At 40.0% G+C, this 22,546-nt stretch overlaps 2 protein-coding genes across 3 annotated transcripts in view; one reads left to right on the top strand and one right to left on the bottom strand.

Annotated features, from left to right (window-relative positions):
- trappc12 (trafficking protein particle complex 12) overlaps window positions 1-14,114 on the top strand; it is a 62,646-nt gene extending 48,532 nt beyond the window's left edge. For both annotated transcript variants that reach the window (XM_037072214.1, XM_037072215.1), the window contains exons 9-12: window positions 2,019-2,117; window positions 9,155-9,258; window positions 12,316-12,403; window positions 12,745-14,114. In XM_037072214.1, coding sequence (XP_036928109.1) covers window positions 2,019-2,117; window positions 9,155-9,258; window positions 12,316-12,403; window positions 12,745-12,987 — 534 coding nt within the window. In that variant the 3' untranslated portion in view covers window positions 12,988-14,114. The remainder of the gene's footprint in view (window positions 1-2,018; window positions 2,118-9,154; window positions 9,259-12,315; window positions 12,404-12,744) is intronic.
- Window positions 14,115-17,193: 3,079 nt separating this feature from the next.
- Window positions 17,194-21,544, bottom strand: adi1 (acireductone dioxygenase 1). The gene is made up of 4 exons (XM_037072219.1): window positions 21,130-21,544; window positions 20,110-20,229; window positions 19,611-19,790; window positions 17,194-18,200 (listed from the first exon to the last, which is right to left on the bottom strand). Exons 1-4 carry the CDS (start codon window positions 21,250-21,252, stop codon window positions 18,084-18,086), a joined length of 540 nt encoding a protein of 179 aa, XP_036928114.1. The 5' UTR covers window positions 21,253-21,544; the 3' UTR covers window positions 17,194-18,083.
- Between the last annotated feature and the right edge of the window lie 1,002 nt (window positions 21,545-22,546).

Here is a 22,546-nt window from a genome sequence, read left to right on the forward strand (position 1 = left end):
TTTATTTCTTTGGAATGAATGCACATGGAGAGGTTTTAAGCAAGTTACAAGCTAAAACGATAGATTGCAGTTGGGAGTTACCTCTTTGTCATTTAGCAAATAAATTACTGCAAGTGTTAATTATGTAGCCTAATGTAAACCTACACAATAGCCTACTAAATATTCATCTTAAGTAAGTATACTGATAGATTCACATGCTGTAGGATACCAGTGACAAACTCTACCAGTGGTCATCATCATGTCATATCTATTATTGATTTTGGGTAGCGTCTAGCTTGTTAAGCAGGTGAGCAGTCGGCTAATTTATGCCCAGCTGTGTGGCATTGAGACAGGCTACTTCACAACAGAGACAAATAAATGCAAGTTGTAGCTTGGCAACTGAGGCTTAGGGGGCAAACAACACCCTCGACTCGATTCATTTATGTGTTACCTGGCTGGTGAGCAGGAGAGGAGGCGTGTTTGGGCTGCAGCTGTGCACTGTCTTCTGCTACAACGTGCCTCCGTTTGTGTACGCTCTGCGCGTTCATGTTGACAGAGGTGTGTGCGGGTGGGGTTGGGGGTAGAGGGATTGTTAATTGGGGCATTATTATCACACACTTTTAATCAACAAGCACTTATAGATGATCATGTCTGCATGGACCACAAAAAAAAAAACCTTTCAAAAGGGCACTTGCTTGGTCCAGAGGACAAAGGGCAGGTGCTTTAGCACCACCTAGTGTCTACTTGTGCACACCACTGACAGCAAGTGTTTAATCCATAGTTTTACTATCTGTGTGAGAAAATGCCATGCACGCTTTACATATTATTATGCACTTAAACAGCAATGTAGAATGGTATTGAAAATCATAATATTTCAAGGTATCATATCAAAGTTAGATATTCCCATGTCATGAACATAAAAACAGTGTTGACATGGCACTCTAAAAAAAAAAGCAAGTTTCAAGAGTCTGCTCTGTACTGTTCAGAAATTAATGGAAGGAGGGGGAAAAAAATTGCGTTGAAAATATTTCACAAAAAACACCAATATGTTAGACCCTCTCTCAATACTTACAATTTTCATGCATGCTTCATAAAAGGAGTAATCAAATATCACAATATGTTTAACCAAATACCTCTATCAATATTGCGATTGTACTGTAGGGATGACTATAAATACATTCACAAAATATGAACACAATTAGAGATTTTATGAATAGTAATCAGTAATGTGGGTAAAAGCAACTATTAGAAGAAGAGAACAATTGGTTAAGTTCAGAATACGACATAATTTTACTGTAATTAGCCTTAAAAAAAGGAAAAGACAACACTAACAGTCATATCTCAAAATGTCACTATCCAAAATCTATGACATACGGTCCCATATCACAATGGCAATATAATATTAATATATCAACAGCCCTGGCAGATTAATCCATATTTGGTGCTCTAGTGAGTATTTGGGGCAGCAGGAAAGTGCATGTGGGATTGAATCAAAGTAAACAGCAGTGTGTGTTCATGGTAATGAAAGAACATCTCACCAAATGCAATGGCGTGGGTTTTTGATGTGTTACATCCATACAATACATAGAGCTCTATGGCACAAAGGGACAGGTGTTTTGTACCTTATCCCAACCCAGTACACACTGTGTGCTCTACACACTCACACCAAACTGACCTCTCCCTGTTGCCCCACTCAGGAGCCCACTTACCATGTGAGCGATGTGTAGCAGCGCTGCATGGAGGTGGAAGGAGGGTCACATCACCTCTCTAATACTCCTTATGTTTGATTTATGCTGTCTCTTTCTCTCTCCCTTTGCCTCAACTGTGTTCTTCTTTACCTCACTCACCCTCCACCTGCCTCTACCTCCTACTCTTAACCTTGTTTTACCTTATCGCTTCAAACTTCTGCCTTTACCTTCATAACCATTACCATTATAACATTTTTTCACTCTCCTTGTTGCTTTTCCTTTTTTCATCTCTCTCTCTCTCTCTCTCTCTCTCTCTCTCTCTCTCTCTCTCTCTCTCTCTCTCTCTCTCAGGACTATATTCTGGCTGTGGAGACCTATCATTCCATCATCCAGTATGAACCCCAGCAGAGGGTGCAGCTGCTCAGTGGCATAGGACGCATCTTTTTGCAGGTATGCACATTAACATGCACATAATTTTAGGACAGTGATTCCCTGGACACAGGCACAAGTATCCCCCACCCCACAGTAACCAGACAGTTTCTGGTTTTTGCTGATCAAGAAAATTAAATACCTGACATAGTAGTAGACACATCAGTGCCATCAGTGCCCTTGTTTCTTTGGTTAGTACAGAGCTGCACCTGAGAGTTCATTAGCCCAGCTTAGCATAAACATTGTAAGTAGTGGGAAATGGCTAGTTCAAAAATACACCTACCAGATCCTCTAACACTCACTTATTAGGATTATTATTAGGGCCTGAGCAGGGAACCTGCAAGTGCCTATTGTTTTTCAAAGGATTATTAGGGCCCAAGCAGGTCTTTTTTGTCCCAAATGATCACATTTTTCACTGCCTGAATATACCCCAAAACTCACCAAAGTTAGAATATACGTCACACCTGCTGAAAAATGCCATAATCTATTGTCCTCCATTTCCACCACTAGGTGGCACTATAATCAAGGAAAGTGAGTTTTTGCTTATAACTCTATACTTTGTCGCACATTCAAAAACCTTATATCCACGCGTCCACTGAATTGTGCTGGTCTCTTGACATAGGCCATGCCCATTTCCGCAAATTCACGAAATGTCGGAAACCAAATTTTTTGGAACTCCTCCCAGGCGATTTCACCGATTTTCATGAAACTTTGCACACAACATCTGTGGACTCTCCTGACAAAAAATGATTAAAAGACTTCTGATATTCCAAACAATAATCAAGTTATTAAATAACAACTTCCTGTACATACTGCTCAAACACAAAGTGTTGCATATTTCCACATTGGTGTATCCGAATGACATGAAACTTAGTTTACTACTTCCCCATGAGCCACTTAGGCCCTGTGCAAAATTTCGGGCAATGACCAAAAGGTGGCGCTCCCTAAATTCAAGTATTTTATATCTCAACAGCGGTTGCTCGGATTAACACAAAACTTGGTAGACTTATTGGCAATGCCCTCCTGAGGATATCTGATGAAGGTATTACCGATCGGCCACTTGGTGGCGCTCTGGTGGCTGTCTAATTAAATATTTGGCACTGTGCCCACACCATATCTCTTATGGAAATTAAATTCATAGGGGTGGTATAGATTGGCCCCTGTAACTCACACACCAAAAAATGACCAGCAGGTGGAGTTATTATCAACACAAAATCTTTTTTTGGCAAATAACTCCCACGTAATATGTTGCATATTGTTAAACCTTATGTCTACATGTTCCCTGAATTCAGCTGAATTGTGTGGTATAGACCACGCCCACTTTTGTGGTAAATTTCCATTTGCGAAATGGTGAACAATGACAAACAAAATTTTTTGAACTCCACCCAGGCGATTGCACTGATTTGCACCAAACTTCACATGTAACATCTGTGGACCCTGCTGACAAAAATGTATCAAAAGAATTGTGTATACATATGAAAGTATAATCTGAAAGAATAAATTCCTGCACATTGTGTTCAAAACAGACAGGCTTGAATATCTTGACCAAGTACAGTCCGATTAACACAACAATTTTGTTCATTGTGTTCCATAGCCTGATAAGCGTTTGTGCAAAATTTGGTGCAAATAGGCCAATAGATGGTGCTAACTGACCAAAAAAAAAAATATCTTCACTTTCGAGTGGACAGACTTTCTCCACCAGAGGGCAGTACTGCCTTGCTGAATACAAACCTCAGTTTAACAGTCTGTAAGATAACACAGAATAGTCCTCTCATTATTTGTTCTAAATGTAGATTGCAGGGAGTTCTTCTGACTTATATTATTTAATACCAGCAGGAGCAGGCCACCAAATTATAGAGGAAAGGCTTCCTCGGCGGAAGGTGTTGCGTGAATAAGCATTGCGTGTCCAGACACGCATGGACTGCGAGGTGTGAATGCTGAAGGCATTGCTGAAGGCATTCACACTAATTAAATCTGCAAAAAGCATGAACGGGCCCTATTGGACACTATTGGTCTTCCGGAATTTAATAGTATTATTATTCAGGATTCTGTACGTTTTTTCGGCACGCTTCTTCTCCTACAAATACTGAGCTATAGAATCCACTCAAGTATCAAAATGTTCAGCCTTTTAATTACTGCTTGTATTTTTCTTTTTCCTACCTTTTATACTGGAAATATTCAGCTTTTTCTGCAAAAATTTCCCCATTCATCCTTATGGAGAATTTTTCCAATTTCATTCTGCTATAACTTCAGCATACATTCAGCTATTGAAACCGTTCAACTATCAAAACATTCAGCTTTTTAAGCTCTTTCAGCCTTGTGCTTTTCAGAAATTAAAATTTTTCTAAAGAAAAATTAACATTGACGCAAATGGGAAAAAGCTTCAACTCCTCTTCAAAACTCCTCGAGTTTCAACCTCTTCCTCTCCCTCATGCTTTGAGCTAGAGACACCATTCCAACTTTAAAAGATTCACAAAATCTTGAGCTATCTTGTACGGTTTGGAAATAATCACAGTTTTAGTTTGAAGGATTTTTAGCTCCTCTTCTGAGCTTATAATGGGTGTGTATTGCATCGGCTAGAGTGGATGACATCATTGCTAGAGTGGAGAGCAGCTGGAGCCACTCAAGAAAAAATTCTCTGCAGCTTGATTTAGATCCCAAACCTTTTACTCAACATAGACAATGGATAAACAGAAATGTAGGAAATCTTGTTGGCTTTCAGATGGTCTAATTTCAGATGTACGACTTTTTGGATGTGGAAGCCCTGGAGCAACAAGAACCCAAGTAGCTGCCCCATAAACCGCAATCAGTGCGTTTACATGCACAGCTTAGTCGGATCACAGCCATAGTTTGACTATGCTACTCAATCGGACAACTGCAATTATCCCAGTATACATGCCGGTGAAAAATCGGATTATTAGGCCGGAGCATGTCATACCCCGGTACGCTAGGAGGCGCTGTACTTATTTCAACTAGTGGAAACAGAAACACCTCCGGCTGACCACTTTACGTCACCAGCTGCCTCAGCATTCAAGAAAGATGGCGTACGGATATACATGCAGTAGTAATGCGACTCTCAGTTGAATAATCTGGGTGCTTTACTTCGACTATGAGAAATCCGATCCGGTCCGATTTTAGTCAGACTAAGGTGTATACATGCATCTTAAAGATCTGATCATAGTTTTCTTAAGTGTCATGTAAACACACTGAGTGTTAATTTTGAGCCTAAATTTCTGGAGGACAGCAGATGGTACCTGATTTGTCTCTAGCATTTCTGCCCTCATTTCTCACTTCCATGAATATAAATGACATGACCGAGTTCGGCCATGTCTCCTCTCACTCACCATATAGATATTTTGGCCCTAACCATTACAGTTTTTTCTAAAATCGCAGGGGTTTGAGAGGCATTTTCCCATTCATTATTATGGGGACATTTTGTCTCTGCTACTTCTCCAGCGTGTGTATCTGAATAATGTGTGTGTATTGCGTGAGCTAGAGTGTGTGACACCATCACTTGATTGGAGAGCAGCTGGAACACTGGAGAGAGAATTCTCTTCAGCTGGATTTGGATCCCACATCTTTTACTTTACACTTTACTTTTTAAAAATATTCTTTGTGCCTTTTCAGCTTTTTTATACATTCTGCTTCATGTTCAGCTAAAGAAACTGTTCAGCGATTAATATGTTCAACTTTTTAAGCTCTTTCTGCCCTTAACTTTTCTACTTTTTCAGCTTTTTCAGCTTAACAGCAGTACGTTCAGCAGATTTTGCTTCAGCCTTCAGCATTCACACTGTATTTTCACAGAAATTCAATTTTTCTAGTTATTTTTGTTCTGTGCATTTATCGCAGTTTTGGAGATTTTAACGTACCTAAAAACTCACCAAACTTTAAATATAAGACAGATCTGGCGAAATGTTTTATAATTCATCTCTATTAGGTGTGTGGGTGTGGTCAAGGGACTCTATAGCGCCCCCTACTGTGAATCCCCACATCATGCATACACATAAGTTTAAGAAATTTGGTACCATGAGTCATGACCAGATGCACAAAAACATCGGGGGGACAAAACCCTCCATCAGGAAGTTGGCCATTTTGATTTTTGCTGCCATTTTTAGCCATTTCCATGCCTGGTACTTTAACAAACTCCTCCTACAGATTTTACACCACACATTTCACATTCAGTCAGTATCATCCTCAGGCCTTGAAGATTACAAGTTATCAAGAGCTTTCGCCTCCATCAGACCTGGTGGATGTGGTGGCGCGGTCCACTCTGACGCTTTGCCATAAAGCAGGGAGTCCTTATAACTTCTCCAGAAAAATTTCCCATCTACACCAAATTGCTCAGTTGGAGCAGAGGATGTTCAGGACCTGAATATGTCTATGCATCAATACTGTGTCATATCCATAGCTCAGATCATACAAAACATGACATGCAAGTAGCAGGTGAGCGTGCCCTCCGACCGCACCACAGCAAGGCTTCGTTCATCGCTACTTGCAGCTTTAATTAACATATTGTATCTTTTTTAATTACTGAGTTAAAAAATACAAAAATTTAAATTGTGTGATTAAAACAAATTTGAACTTGTTTCAAACTCTTAAATTCTTATATCTAAAATTAAGGCCTTCATTCACATACTAAATTCGTAATTGTTTGATTTGCTCTGTGAATAGCAATAAATTTAGTTATTTTTTAAAGTAATTTGGGGACTTTTCCTGACTTCTTCGTACTTCGTGTCGGTCTTAAAATGTGTTCAAAGTGATCTTAAAAAGGTCCTAAAAAGTCTACAATTTGACTTGTACAAACGTACAGAAACCCTGTTGCGTCATCCCTTTCTGCAGCACAGGTTGCCTGACAACCTCACATGCTAAGACTCAGGGAAGTCACCAGCCCTTTTTAGATAGAAAAGGCGGCACATGTGCTCCAAGGTAAGGGCGGCAATGTGCCAGCCTGTCTTTCTAAAACGGAGGCATAATATTCCTCCTTTTCCAAAAGCCACCTCCGACTTAGTCGTAAGCATGTGACGTGTCGTGAAGCACGAAGTTGGGCTGTGAACAATGACAAAGAATTTGTCATCAAAATAAGAGCTTTACACTGCACCCCATTGTAGTTTAGAACTGGGTTCTTAGTGGGGGGCTAACACAACCAAACAGCTACTGACTGACTGTTGTGATCAGCTGTTTCTTGGTTTTAAAGCTCCCCGGCTGTGGGTCGCACATCAGTGCAGGTCATTGACACCTCCACCCATCTCACGCAGAGGCCAGCACATTGATGGCTCTTTTTAGATAGCAGGTGAGGTGGAAATAAGTGTACCCTCCGAGGCGGAAAATCAGTGGACCAAAACAGACCCCCAATTTGCCGGCCTCTGTCTAAAACCGCGGACCGAGCCACCAAAAGGACAGGCAAATTGGCAGCTTGGTGCCCCGTCTAAAAACGGCTACTGACACTTCTAGCTGCTGTTTGCCGAGAAGTCAAGTGCAAAACTCTCCCTCAAGGCCAGTTGTGTCCCCTACATTTAAGAGTGACCTGTCTCAACCTCTGTAATTAGCCCACACACAGAATGGTATCAATATTTTTGTTCTATATTTTAATTTTGGTATAAAAAGTAAAAACATTTTCCCAAAATGTTAAAGTATTCCTTTAAACAATGCTGACTGGAATCAGGATTGAGGCATCATTACTTCTGACTTTACTTTTTCCAACTAGACATGTTGGTGGGAATGTTGACAACACCTGGACTTTGCCACCTCACGCAGAGGCCAGCACATTCCCGCCTCGTTTTTAGATAGAAGGCGAGGCGGAAATAAGTGTACCCTCCGAGGCGGAAAATCGGCGGACCAAAACTGACCCCCAATTTGCCAGCCTCTGTCTAAAACCGCGGACCGAGCCACCAAAATGATGGGCAAATTGGCAGCTTGGTGCTCTGTCTAAAAATGGCTATTGATCTGCACTGTTGTGCGACCCACAGCCGGGGAGTTTTAAAACCAAGAAACAGCTGATCACAGCAGTCCATCCATCACTTCTTCCGCGGACATTAAGATGAACAACTGGACAGCCGCAGAGACCCAGGAAAAGCTAGTGTCTCCTCGGTCTCTGTAGTAGTGTTGTGTCAGTCGCGAACATGTCATTCGAACGAATGAATCTTTTAAGTGAACGAAGTGAACAGAATCACTTCATGAACTGATTCGTTCCTTTCTCAGTTCAGTTGAACTCAGCCACGATCATGCCGGCCGGGAGTGGAACTGCCGCCACTCACTCAGAGAACTGTGAGGACGTGATTCACGTTCATGCTGTGATTCATTCATGATTCCCGAATCTAATGCACACAGAGAACTGTCGCTGAGGACGTGATTCTCGTTCATGTACTGGGCTGACAGTGGCGCTGTGTCACTCACTCACTCACTCACTCACTCACTCAGGGCAGAGGAGTTGATTCACGTTCAGTAACCGTACTGCTAAAATTAGCACTGTGTTGCTAACATCCGTGTAGCATCATGTTAAGTGATTTTGCTGTGCACAGAGGACACTTTCACCGTGTAATAATTTTAGTGCATGTATACCACTCAAAGCAGCGCTGTGTCTCCCGCGAATGATTGTGTACTATAGTCCGTGAACGCACCGTCCCTCAGTAAGTGAAGGTGAACCTCAGGGCTGAATCATGAACTGAGTACGGTCGCTACTTTCAAATTAAAAGCCCCCCCGCTAAGAATCCAGTTCTAAACTCCAATGGGGTGCAATGTAAAGCTCTTATTTTGAAGACAAATTCTATGTCACTGTTCACAGCCCAACTTCGAGCTTCACGACGCATCACATGTTTACGCCTACCTCAGAGGCGGCTTTTGGAAAAGGAGGAATATTACGCCTCGGTTTTAGAAAGACAGGCTGGCAGGCCCCTTACCTTGGAGCAAATGTGCTGCCTTTTCTATCCAAAAAGGGCTATTATTATCTCTTTCAATGTTCTTGTCATATTCTTTGTTTATGCAATGAGTCCGTTTTTTCATGGGGGATCATGCTAAATGATCTATGCTAAATGTGTTGCTGCTGCTTTGTCCTTGGCCAGATTGGAGACATTAAAACAGCAGAGAGGTACTTCCAGGATGTGCAGAAAGCCTGCCAGAGCATAGGGAGCCAGCCCAGTCACAACACATGTGTGCTAATGAACAGGTAAGTGGGTGTCATGCATTTAAGACGTTCATACATCAGGTTTATATTTTCTGCAGTTCAGGATCATTTTTGCTCCTTGGTAGCAAAGTTTCCATCAGGGCTGTTTTGCAGGTTTGTGCTTTCTTCTGGCATGTGACTTAGCACATACTGTAAGGTCACACCTGTGTAGCTCTGGCCTGGGGTGGTGTAGAGTTACAAGGTAAAGCTCAGGTGACAACCTGTCCCACTCACACTGCTCACTTCACAAAGGCTCAGACTTCTGAATCAAGAACAAAATGGCAGTTCATTTTTGAGGATAGCACTCCTATCCTGTCCTTTAAAACCAAAAGAAGTCCAAGCAATATATGTAAAAATCCTCTTGAACAATACACCCCTGAACTACATGAACAACATTCCATTTACTCAGATTTGTCCCCAAGACCAATATCAAGACAAAAATACTGTACAGAAATCTTGATGTGTGAAGATTTTACAGTATTTTCCCTCATTGCCATTGATGATGGAAATCCATTATATAACATCCGTGGCTGTCATCTAGAAAACATGGAACTGTAGTTACATAAATAACTAATTTAAAGCTCTAATTTGAGGACACACTCATACCAGGCAAGCCATACTGTGTCCAAGCACATTTGAAGCCAAAAGTCTAGTTTGTTTACCTAGTGTGAGCACTCCTTATCAAGCTCAAGCATGGTACACTTTCTTGGCCTTGGCACAGTTGGAAGAGGTATGCTTTGGCATGGTATGTGTTCATGCACGAGCAATGTGAACATGACATAATCAATGCAACCATTCCTCTCCACAATCATTAAACAACCATGGCAGCAAAGGTATGGAGTTAAAATCATGCCAAAAACTCACCAACACAGAAAACATGTTTTACTCACGCCCAATGATTCACAAACAAACTCACTGTGGTTTGCAGACTAATGCATTTTGTTTTGCAAATGAGAAACATACTTATCAAATATCATGCTTCAGAAACAAATACAGCATGTTTTACAAATACAAATAACATATTCAATTGCGTGTCAGTAATCATGCATCAATAATATATTTTTTGAAAATGTCAAGCTAAAACGGGGTGAAAGGTTCCTCTTAAAAGCTACTATAATTATTTATTTATATGAGTAACTGATCAGACTACTTGCATGTAAAAGGTTGCACATGTAGTGACAAACCCACCGAGTCATCACTCATCTACAGTGCCACTCAGCTCTACACAGCTACCCTCTTAGCCTATTTTTTTATAAGTTTGTTTCTTCTCAATGCTTTAATCCTTGTCTTTTATAATCATAAGTCCATAAAATATGTCTGCTGGTTGTGTAAATAAGCAACTTATTTACCTATTATTTATGTTTTTACTACATATGTATTTTATTTTCTCCTAACTTTTAGTAATTTGTTTTTTTTCTTTTTTCGATTTTGTCTGATAGTATGTCAGTGTTCTTGTTTTCTGTGTTTTTGTGTCTTATGCGTTGACACCAAGCCATGTTTGTGGAATTAAGTGTTATCACTTTATCATGTAATCCTTTGGATTAAGTTTTCTGTCTTCGAATCCAAAAATCAAACAGTCAATCAACCAACTGTTCACTGACAAGTAGGGATGTCCCGATAAGGTTTTTTTTACCCTGATTCCGATCCGAGGCTTTTAATATTTAGTAAATGCCAATACCGAGTCCAGATAATTAGCCTTAACTAATTTAGTTTTCCTGGATAATACAGCTGCATTAAGAAAAAAAACGTACCTGCATCTAAGCTCTTCCTTAATAAGTTTTTTATTTTGTTTTATTTTGTTGAAACAAGTATATACTTTCATGGCTCTTTCTTATTCTGCATATGCTATTGCAACACTGAGTCTGTGACGCTGTGCTATGACAGCAAACCCTCGTATACATCCAGCTGAAGTGTGTGCAAGACGCAGCCAACACTTTGTACCCCCACATTGTCCAGTGCTTTTTTCATATTCCTTACGTTGGCAAGTAAAATGATATCGACCTGTTGCTTATCTCTTTCACATGCATTCAGCATCTCCTCAATTGCCCGTTTTACATGCTCTGCTGTATAAGATCCACGAAACTAGTGTGCATACCTGGTAGTTGTAAGTGGAATCAGTGTAATGTAATGCTGAGATGATGGGACACACCGGGAATTCCAAAACTCCAGATGACGAAGAAAACCCTGATCCTCTACCACCGAGCTGAGCTGATTATCCAGAGCAATGAATTCAACAGGTTTGCGTTACACATGCATCTGCGTTCTGCCACAAATCGGTATAGTATCACCACTTCAGCTTAAGAGGAGGTGATAGTAGGTCATTGTGGTGTTCACAGCTTGTCCCGCTGCAGTTTGGATGACAGGGTAATTCTGATCATTTTCATGTTTGCCCATATCATATATTTTATAAATACAATCTACCTATTACAAAATAACGTTTGAGTGATGATAAATTGATTGATTCTGTACACTGCTTAGACTTCATCTATACTTCATAGTGTCCTAGAATTGGGTGAGTATGCACAGGTAGCCATATTGAATAATAAAATGTAAGCAAAGAGCCACAAATTGGGAAATTGAATTAATACATTAAACACATTGCTGAGTTATGATAAAATACATGAGTATGGTACACATTGGACTGAATTGCAAAGACTTCTCTTAATCAGGATGTTTCCAACCTAGAAGGCCAAAACTTGAGGCTTATTGTCCGATTGAAATGTAGACATCGCCATCTGTTGGAAGCAAGCAAAATAGCAATGCACACTCACTGGAGTTGTTTGCTTTGAGATTCATTAACGTCCTGACCTTAATTGATATTTTGGAGATTGGATTCCTTTTTTTAGGGCATGGAAGCCACATTGAGCTGTATTTTGCCTCTGTGAGATGTATGGTCATTTGTCCACATAATTCTGGCCATGTATTTTACATGCCTTTCAGAGCTTTAGTATGGCCTGAATTATAAAACAGAACAAGCATAATTTAACAAAACTATAATTTTCCTGTCATGTTGTAACCTTATCGGTGCTGTCTCTTGGTGCAATGATTGTTTTTTCCCAGGGCCTTTGTCTGCCTCAGTCAGAACAACTACGCTGAAGCACATACATCCTTCATTGAAGTCTTGAAAATTGACCCGAAAAACCCTGTTGTAAGTGCTAGCACATCCACTGCTATAAACATGTACGTTACTCTGTATCAGCTTTATGTTGCATCACAAGAGCTAAAAAATGATCAGACTTCCCTACAAGATGTTATATAAGATCGTACATTATTAACAATAGCATGACAATTGACCACATTAAAGGTCCCATATTATGGTTATTTTCAGGTTCATATTCTACATGCTTTAATGCTTTAAACAATATATTGCTGCTGCTCTGTTCTCTGTCAGACCACTCAGTGCTTAGCCTGTCTCTTTTCAAATGTGATGATAATTTCACTTTGAAACTCTTGTGTCCTAACCCATTCCCTTCTGCCTTATGTTCCCAGGCCAACAACAATGCAGCAGTGTGCCTGCTATATCTAGGCCGACTGAAGGAGTCGCTGGGCCAGCTGGAGGGCCTGGTGCAGCAGGACCCTGCACTCTACCTCCATGAGAGTGTCCTCTTCAACCTGACTACTATGTACGAGCTGGAGTCGTCTCGCAGCACCCAGAAAAAGCAGGCTCTGCTGGAGGCGGTAGCTTGCCGAGAGGGGGACAGCTTCAACACACAGTGCCTCAAATTGGTCTAAGAGACACAAGGATGAACTGGCAGATGACTCAGACTATTTCATTCTCCTCCAGTGTGACAGGAAGTAAAAACCCCAATAGTGGAGTGGAGTAGTACTGTAGAAGGTTCTAGTTCCAATCAGCATGGTGACAGAACAGTGAATGTTTGGTGCTTTGTTGGTTTCCCATAAGCAAGTTGATACATCATCTTTCAGAAACTGATTTTATTCTTACAAAATGGATGTGTGAAACCGAACCTAGGTACACATTTCTCTGTGTGGTTTTCTGAAGGGTGAGCCAATAATGATTGACACTGGAAAAGGATCAATTTCAACATTCAACATTTTTGGAAATTTACTCATTTGCTTTTCTCACTGTGACTTGTGTCTAACTCTCTGGTGATCAGATGGAGACCAAAAGATGGGTGATGTCTCATCATTTGACTTTTTAAACACACATTTTACACTATGATATATGTTTGTTTCTCAACAAGTTAATACACAGCATAGGCATTCATACTATCCAACATAGAGATGGTGTGTTTACTCACCAGAAACTTTCACTCCTCTGGCAATTTTCCTCAAGCCAGCTGGGTCTTTGTTTTTGTGATAAAAGGACATAGTATTGTATAAATTACTCCTCATTATATCTTTATGAATCTACCATACCATCAATGTCAGGCTTCCAATGCGAGCAACAGGAATAACAGAAACAGGATGTCAGGCTCAATACGGCATGGAACATGCAGTGTGGACAAGGTGGCATTTGGCATTTACCTTAGCATAAAAAAAATGACCTACTCTTGAGGAGACCACTACAGCCTCATTGTGAGGGTCACATGACCAACAATACATCATAAGCACTATCAAAGGCAAGCTAATCTGCTAGAATGTTCACTGCCAGCTGTTATTAAAATGTTTGCTGTGTCCGAAATCACTCACTACCCACTACACAGTGGACCATATACAGTAGTGATTTCACCATTTTGAAGTACTGTCCAATTGTCCAGATTTATTAAACCCTATATAGTTGACTCAAAGTATCCCACAATGCATTGTAGAAAGTAGTATACAACCGATGGTCACTAATCAAGCATTAAATACCATCATGCGCTGTGCTGGAGGAGAAAAAAAATCACTAGAACATTGTCCATACGTGTTTGTTGTTGCTTTGTTTTATTAATTGACTGATGAACCTTACTATTTAGTTCTCTATATAGAACCCCAGATGTGGTGAATAGGGAGTAGTGAATGAGTGGATGATTCTGACACGACTTTGTCTTCTAGAGTGGTGTAGTAATGAGTCATAAGACCCGAGAATCAGCATTTTTGCATGGTTCCCTTGTCTCAAAATCTGTGGCTTTTTTGAATGGGTTTTAAGTTAAATGCCTGAAATAGGACTGAGGTTGCCACAGTGGCCAAATGAGATTAAAAAAATTGTCAGGGAAATTAAATGTAATTATGCCACACACATAGACTCATCTCCTCACTAGTTAAGTCTTTACAGACAGACTTTAGTCATAGTATACAGTCATGGATTTGGCAGTATTAAGTATTGGCACCCCTGTAACTAATCCCGAAAATGCACCATTTCTCCCACAAAAGTGTTGCAATTACAAATGTTTTGGTATACATGTGTTTATTTCCGTGCATTGGGACGACACAAAAAAGCAGAAGAAAAAAGCCAAATTTGACATCATTTTACACAAAACTCCACAAATCGACTGGACAAAATCATTGGCACCCTATTAAAACTGTGGGTAAATAATTTAATTTTAAGCATGTGATCTTCGTTTAATCTCACCTGTGGCAAGTAACAGGAGGCAATATCAAAAACCTGAAGCCAGTTAGTTAGTTAAGTTGATTCAACCATTGTGTTGTGTGCCACACCAAGCATGAAGAGAAAGAAGAGCCAAGAATTATCTGAGGACTTAAGAAGCAAATTGCGGAAAAATATCAACAATCTTAAGGTTACAAGTCAATCTCCAGAGATCTTAAAGTTCCTTTGTCAACTGTGCGCAATATAATCAAGAAGTTTATAACCCATGGAACTGTGGCAAATCTCCCTGAATGTGGACGGAGGAGAAAAATTGATTAAACAGTGTGACGCAGGATAGTTCAAATGGTGGATAAACAACCTCAGTCAGCTTCCACACAAATTCAGGCTGTCCTGCAGACTCAGGGTGCAACAGTGTCAGCTTGAACCATACGTCGTCATGTGAATGGGATGAAGCGCTATGGCAGGAGACCAAGGAGAACCCCACTTCTGACACAGAGGCATAAAAAAGCCAGACTGCAGTTTGCAAAAACATACCTGAGTAAGCCTCAATTCTTCTGGGAGAATGTTTTGTGGACAGCTGAAACTAAGGTAGAGCTTTTTAGCAAAGCACATCATTGTACTGTTTACATAAAATGGAATGAGGCCTACAAAGAATAGAACACAGTACCTACAGTCAAATATGGTGGCGGTTCAAAGATATTTTGGGGTTGTTTTGCCGCCTCTGGCACTGGGTGCATTGATTGTGTGCAAGGAATCATGATTTCTGGAGACTATCACAATATTTTGGCCCGTAATGTAGGGCCTAGTGTCAGAAAGCTGGATCTGCATCAGAGGTCATGGGTGTTCCAACAGGACAATGACCCAAAACATACCTCACAAAGCACCAAGAAATGGTTGGAGACAAAGTGCTAGATTATTCTGAAGTTGCCAGCAATGAGTCCAGATTTAAATCCCACAAAACACCTATGCAAAGATCTCAAAACTGCTATTGCGAGAAGGCACCCTTCAAATCTGAGAGACCTGGAGCAGTTTGCAAATGAAGAATGGTCCAAACTTCCAGTTGACAGGTGTAGGAATCTTGATGGTTATAGGAAGTGATTGGTTTCAATTATTTTCTCCAAAGGGTGTGCAACCAAATATTAAGTTGAGGGTGCCAATGATTTTGTCTGACCCAGGTTTTTAGTTTTGTGTAAAATGATGCCAAATTTGGCTTTTTTCTTCTGCTTTTTTATGTTTTCCCATTGTACTTAATGGAAATAATCATGTGTATACCAAAACATTTATAATTGCAACACTTTTCTTAGAGAAATGGTGCATTTTCTGGAAAAGTTACAGGGGTGCCAAGACTTTCATCCATGACTGTATATTATATTATCTATTATAGTATATTATAGTATAATTTAGGAATTTAATTTAGTGGTAATTTAAACTGTTTATAGCCTAACATTAGCTTTTTACTTATAGTGGTTTAATTTATTCCTTGAAAATCACAAAAGTGGTGTTCACCTGTCAAGATTATCTTGCTGAACAAAACGTACAAAAAATATATAGTATCATTTGCTTGTGTAATATATGATTGAAAATCCAATTCAAAAACCCCATAGGCCTTTTGACGAGGTCAGTACTGACTTCCGGGTTGGCCTACAAAAATACATCATCCCTAGAACACTCAATAAATCATGTTGACTGTGTGTTTATCATATTATTCTTATATCTCCTTTTATTTTAAAATGGATACATTTCAGAAAGACAAAAAGAGAGATATTTGAAGACTTTCTGGGACTTTTGTCTCTCTACCACATCAAGCTGTTTCCTTTTCATTATGTGATATTTCTTCAGCCAGACACCGTGAACAGAAATGTTGGAAGTTTTTACTAAAGTGTAGGTGTAAATTTTGAACTGACCTTGTAATACAGAAAAGTTTTCAAAATAAGACCAACAGGAAGCTATAAGTGCATGAATATTAATGCAAGATAAATACACAGTATTTTGTTGGCTTGTTTTGTTGACTTTTGGCTTGTTACTGGCCTTTAGATTTCTTCTCATAAGTTGTGTCAAAATAAAAGTTAAGGAGGTTGCTCTCAGGCTTTACCATGGTTATTTTTGTTACCTTTGCTGTGGGGAGGTTTACACAGGGAGATCCATATTAATTGCTTCAGTGATTAGCGTCTTACTGCCACGCAGACAAACTAACAAGGCTAACATAAATCATCCTACTTAACCTTTTGGCTACCTTTATCTGTCACATGTCTCTCACCTTTCAGGTCGTGTCCTACCAAAAGATAGTCCAGAACAAACCACATAACGCCAAGCTAACTAACCTCCCGCTGATCACAGTCTTGTGATAAGTTAAGAAGTTTACAAGCTGCTGGCATTTGTTTCATAATTAGCACAGAGATATGAGTTTTTGATCCAAATCTCTGTAAGAAAGCTAATGAAATCATTTCCAAAAATGTCAAACTGTTTTTTTATGAAAGAAATTCTAATCACACAGTATAGATTAAATCAACAAACAAACAAACAGTTCAGATTATCCTGTCTAATAAACAAAAATGTAATTATTAGAATCCAAAATTGTACATATCAGAATTTGATGGGGGTTTCTTTCCATTTAAAATGATCATCATCAAAAATCTCTGTAAAAACGTATGTGTTGTCCTTATTCATCTTGAATTATTACTGGCAACATGTTGTGTTCAATCATATTTATTAAAAAATAAAATTTTGTTTTATCCTAAATGAAGCAACTTGTCTGATTTAATGGAAAGATCATCTTAATTTTTCATAGAACAAAAACTGTAACTGAATCTGTCAAACAGGCTCCAGCTCATTAGCACAGGGTGATCAAGTCACATCCTTCACCTGTGTTTCAGAAATATATGAACATGAAATTAAGAAAAATAAAAAATGAAGTAGTTGCACAACAGTCATTCATAGAACATGCTGTTGAGGGCATGTATGGCACCAAATACAACTGATTAAAGAGAATAAGGCACTGTACAATGTCCTGTGGTAAAGGAAATAAGGTTCCATTATGAGTCCTGGACTCAAACATTTACTGAAATGAAATTACATATGGAATATGCTCAGGAATCAGAAGTAGAACAACTTATGGTAAATGTCCCCTTTAAATAATTATATATCAGTTACATATTATTTCATGACTATTCCAATGTATTAACCTATATAATACTAAAGTAGGCTCCATCATTTCATTCACCACTAAAGATCATTTCGGTGCATTATACAAGTCTAATCATATTAGTAGCCCTCAGTCTAGTACAAATAGTGGTTATATCCACTTTGCTGTTAGTGTTGTGCACTGGAGCTCCCTCTCATCTCAGGATCCCTGCAGAGAAGCCACGTACTCCTGGCGGATTTCAAAGTCATCAGCGGGGCGGTTGTAAGCTTTCCATACTGGCTCCCCCACAAACAGCCTCATGGCCTTGGTGTAGTTCTGTAGAAATAGTGGTCAGATCAGTCTGAGCTTGATTAAGTAAATTAAAGTCTACTTTGCCTCCCCCATGCAAGAATTCATGATCTTACACAGCAATAAAAAACAGCTTGTTAGCTTTCCTCAAAGAAACAAATGCATATAGCTAACTGGAAGCTAACGAATTAACTGCTGTTAAACGGTAAGTCAAAAACTTTAACAAATTAAAATGTGTTTACAGGCCTTGGGCATTACAACCACAGAAGTTATATTGTGGGAAAGAAGGCACCAGGTGTAGAAATGGAGAACAATTTGTGGAATAGAAAAGGATATCTCTGGTTCTGCTCAATTTGATCATTTGTTTTTTAACTGACAATAATAACCAACAATGCAACTTAACGACCAAGTGACATCATTGGAGGCAATTTATCCATACATGCAGCTTCCTCTGGAGCCACAAAAGGGTTTAAACTACATTTTTCACATATGCAGTTGTCCTCCCAAAGACCTTTAAACAAGTTAAAGTGTATTACGGGTGGAGTTACACTTTGAGTTGTCAAAGGCACTTTTGGACCCGCCTGAAGAATAACAAAAAGGTGAAGTTGAACTGATTTTTCATGCAAAAATAAACAAAGCTTCAAAGGCAGTCATGACAGTGCAAACACTGAACAGTAGTACCACACTGCACAACTGAGACAAGAGACAATGGGACGTTTCACACTGCATATCCTAGCCCAGGACTATCCTTAGCCACAATAAACAATACACACAGATTGTTAACCCAGTGTTAACCTAAGACTAGGGCTATACGTTTCACACTGCACTTCTACTGGCCCTGGGTGGAGCACACAATTGCTTTGAAGCTAAACTGAATATTCTACAATGTTGTCTTACTACTCCTTTTATCTTTAGTCCTGTTTCACACTAGCACCTCAGAGCCCCGCGCTTCATTGATTTTCCTGGGATAACTCCATGGTCAGAGCCAACCCTGCTCTGAAGCAGGGCCAGCAAGGCTAAAGTCCACTTTGAACTGTGCCACTGTGAACACTTTCTTGGCCTGGCGCTAAGCGCAGTGTGAAAGCACTTTGGAGGAAGTATTACTGTGATGTTGTAATTGTGATGCACAAGATATGCATTCCCTGCATTCTTTTAACATAGTGAAATTTACAGTTTCTGTATGTTTTGTAGTATGCATACTATTCGATAAAGCATGTTTGCAGATTATCATATTACGCTCTCAATATTTGGTCTTGTCTTGTAAAGTAAATATTGTTATTTTCTGCACCGACAACCCAATTTCTCTTCAGACATCATTTAACTTTCATACAATTTAATCCAACATCTACACTCAGCAGCAGCAGCTAACTACTGCCATCTTTATTTCAGGAATATGGCTTTACATCAATTACAATTATGTTCATGTACGTTACATACAGTCTCATCCACAGTGAAACGGTGGTAGATGCCAGCTGGCAGACTGATCAGGTCCCCCTTTTTCATGGCAATGCGGATCCATCTGTCCTCTTTGTCCCTGATGTCAAAGTAGGCCTGGCCATCCAGGATGTAGCGAATCTCATCATCCAAATGCAGGTGTTCCTCAAAGAACATCTTCACCTGACCAACGCAAAAATAGAGATACCTGAATAATGCTGGTTTCTTCACTGAATCAAAAACTCACACACTGTTCGGGCTGTAGCTTCCATAATGGTATCTCTGTCCTCACCACAGACTAAGAACAGTGAGAATTATACTGGTAATTACATTGAGAATTATACTCATTTTCAACAGGTCATGATATCTTCTTCTGTCTTCTAACCAATTGTTCACTCAGTTTCAAACATCTAAGAGTCTTCCCTAACAAAGTGACAGTTTTTCAGAATATATAAGGTGATTTAAAATGTACAGAAATCACAGTGCAAAGTGCAGGGGTTACCTTTTCTTCATAGTTGGGTAGTTTGTCCGGGTGAATAGTGATTATGTCCATATAGGAGTAGCCTTGCTCTCTACGGATCTGCTCCAGCTCTGGGTCTGATTCATAGATATCAGTGTTCAGCTGCAACATATAGAACAACTGGTCAGTAAATTGTATTGTATATGGTTTATTTGATAGGGACAGATACACATCATGTGGGTTGTACAACAATCCAACAGAATTCCTTCATTTTGCTCCTGAACTTCCCATGACTGTGAATGGACTTGAGCTCGGTTGGCAGACTATTCCATATATTTACTCCCTTAATAAGGAATGAAGACTGACCAAGGAAGGTTTTACGGTGTGGGACCCTACAGTTCCCTGCAGCGGCTCTTCTAGTGGACTGCCCTACAGCCTACATTGGTTGGACCAGGTCACAGAGAACCTGAGGGGCTTGCCATGCACGCATTTGTAAATTAAGTTGATGTTGGATGAAGCTATATAATTATCAAAGCTGAGCACGTTCAGGTCCCGCAGAACATCGCAGTGATTAGATCTTATCAGCCTCTTACCTAAGGTCTTTAGTGCAAGATTGTAGAGTCTCTCCAGAGGTCTGATTGTCAAAAGACTTGCCTGTGACCATTGCAGTCACACAATAGCCGAGGTGTGAGAAAATCATTGCGTGTAAATATATGTTGGCTGCTTCAAATGTTAAGCAATCTGAAGCAGTCTAAAGTTAAATAAGTTCAGTCTAACTATTGTGCTGATTTTCTTAATGTGTTTATCAAATCTGACATGAGCATCCAGCATTAGACCTTAATACTTTTTTTTTTTTTTTTAAACAATGCAGGTAGGTCATCTATGTTGAATGCTAATTTGTTGAGGGTCGCAGTGGTTATCTGAGTGTTTACAGAGGGTTTGTAAATACCATACCATGACTTTAGCTAATCAAGAGCACAAATTACCATTTATCGTAGTCAAACTGACATCTAGGTCAGCTGTTATGTGGAAAGCAACTAACGTCTTTCAAGTTAATTTTACCTTCCAATGAAAGACCCCAAGTTTTTTTAATTCGTCCAGTGAAACGGGCTCATTTGGGTTCAGTCTGTGAGGCTTTTTCTGGTCTTCAACAGATGTATCCATGTACCAGGCTTCCATACTCATCCTGAAATTTACAAATGGACGTTTTCACAGCTATAGTCCCGTGTCCACGCCGACAAATGTTCCACCGGTTCAATACCCATACTTCTTTGCTATTTAGTATGCCAAAAGTACCAGGATGTCCCACTACATCCGGTCACATTTCGCCGTATGCAATCAGTGGCTGTGTCTCAATTCAGGGTCTGCATCCTTCGAAGGACCCTGCCTTTGCGGGCTTCGAAGGCGAGTCCTTCAGAAAGACCTGCGAAGACCGCGACAACCGTTGTTGAATTGGACGGTCTAGCCTTCGGAGCATTTCCTGGTTGCGTCACCAGATTTTCCCGCCCTTACCCCACGTCACAAGGCGAGTTCAAGAGGCGAATTCAAGATCACGCAGCGCTGCGCAGCGCTGCCTAAACCGTGATGCATGCTGGTTAAAGTGTGTCCACGATGACCTGGATGGGAGTGGTTTCTGCGCCGCATCCGATGTCACATGACCTTAAGTTATCGCGGGAGCAAGACGAGAGTAAGGGAGCTGCAGAGCAGTTGAGCTGTTGCTCTCCAGGTGCTGCGCGAGCCTAGACCCACCTGACGTCAGGACTTTTTCCAGAGTGAGAAGAACAGGTTCAACTGAAGTGTTATCTGTACTATCCACACTTAGCCCTTTCTCTTCACGTCACAGAGAGAGTGTCCGACTTCATAGCAGTGTTTGTATCCCTATCCCTGCAGTCACCAGCAGATCTCACTGTTGCAGGCGGTCAGCTGGAGTTCAACTTGAACGCGCCTAGTGACAAGAAGAGTAAAGTTTTACTGTCAAATATGTTTGAGCTACAGGAATTCCTGATTTTCTTTTCAACCCGTCTCCGGTTGACGCAGTCAGTAAATTCTCCTCAGCTGTGATATAATCATGCACCAAAGCACGGTTGTCATCATAATAATTAATAACTGTTGTAACTGTATTGTATTGTTATTGGACAAGACTTACTATTTTGTACTAGATAGACAAAGTTCAAATTTATTTAATTTCACTAATCCTGTACCAGATCAAGTAGGTTAACCCTTACAAGGTAAAACTCACTATAGAGGCTGGGTCCTTCGTCACCAGAATTTTCTGCCCCTACCCGTACGTCACTATTTATGCAGCCCAGGACGGCAAAAGTGACAAGAAGAGTAAAGTTATTATCATTATTATCATTGTTAGCTAGCAAACAATTTGGGGTAATTAACAATCTGCTATGTTATGTTAATGCTGACATATAAACTGTTGATTGCCACATGTGGTTTTATTTTAATTTTAAAGGCATTATTCCTATCTAAA

This window comes from Acanthopagrus latus, chromosome 16, assembly GCF_904848185.1.
Source record: "Acanthopagrus latus isolate v.2019 chromosome 16, fAcaLat1.1, whole genome shotgun sequence".
Classification (NCBI taxonomy): domain Eukaryota; kingdom Metazoa; phylum Chordata; class Actinopteri; order Spariformes; family Sparidae; genus Acanthopagrus; species Acanthopagrus latus.

Coding starts and splice junctions, on each gene's coding strand:
- adi1 (XM_037072219.1), bottom strand. CDS start 21,252: ATGAGTATGGAAGCCTGGTACATGGATACATCTGTTGAAGACCAGAAA. Junction 20,230..21,129: donor TTGGGGTCTTTCATTGGAAG/GTAAAATTAACT, acceptor TATATGTTGCAG/CTGAACACTGATATCTATGA. Junction 19,791..20,109: donor TACCCAACTATGAAGAAAAG/GTAACCCCTGCA, acceptor TGCGTTGGTCAG/GTGAAGATGTTCTTTGAGGA.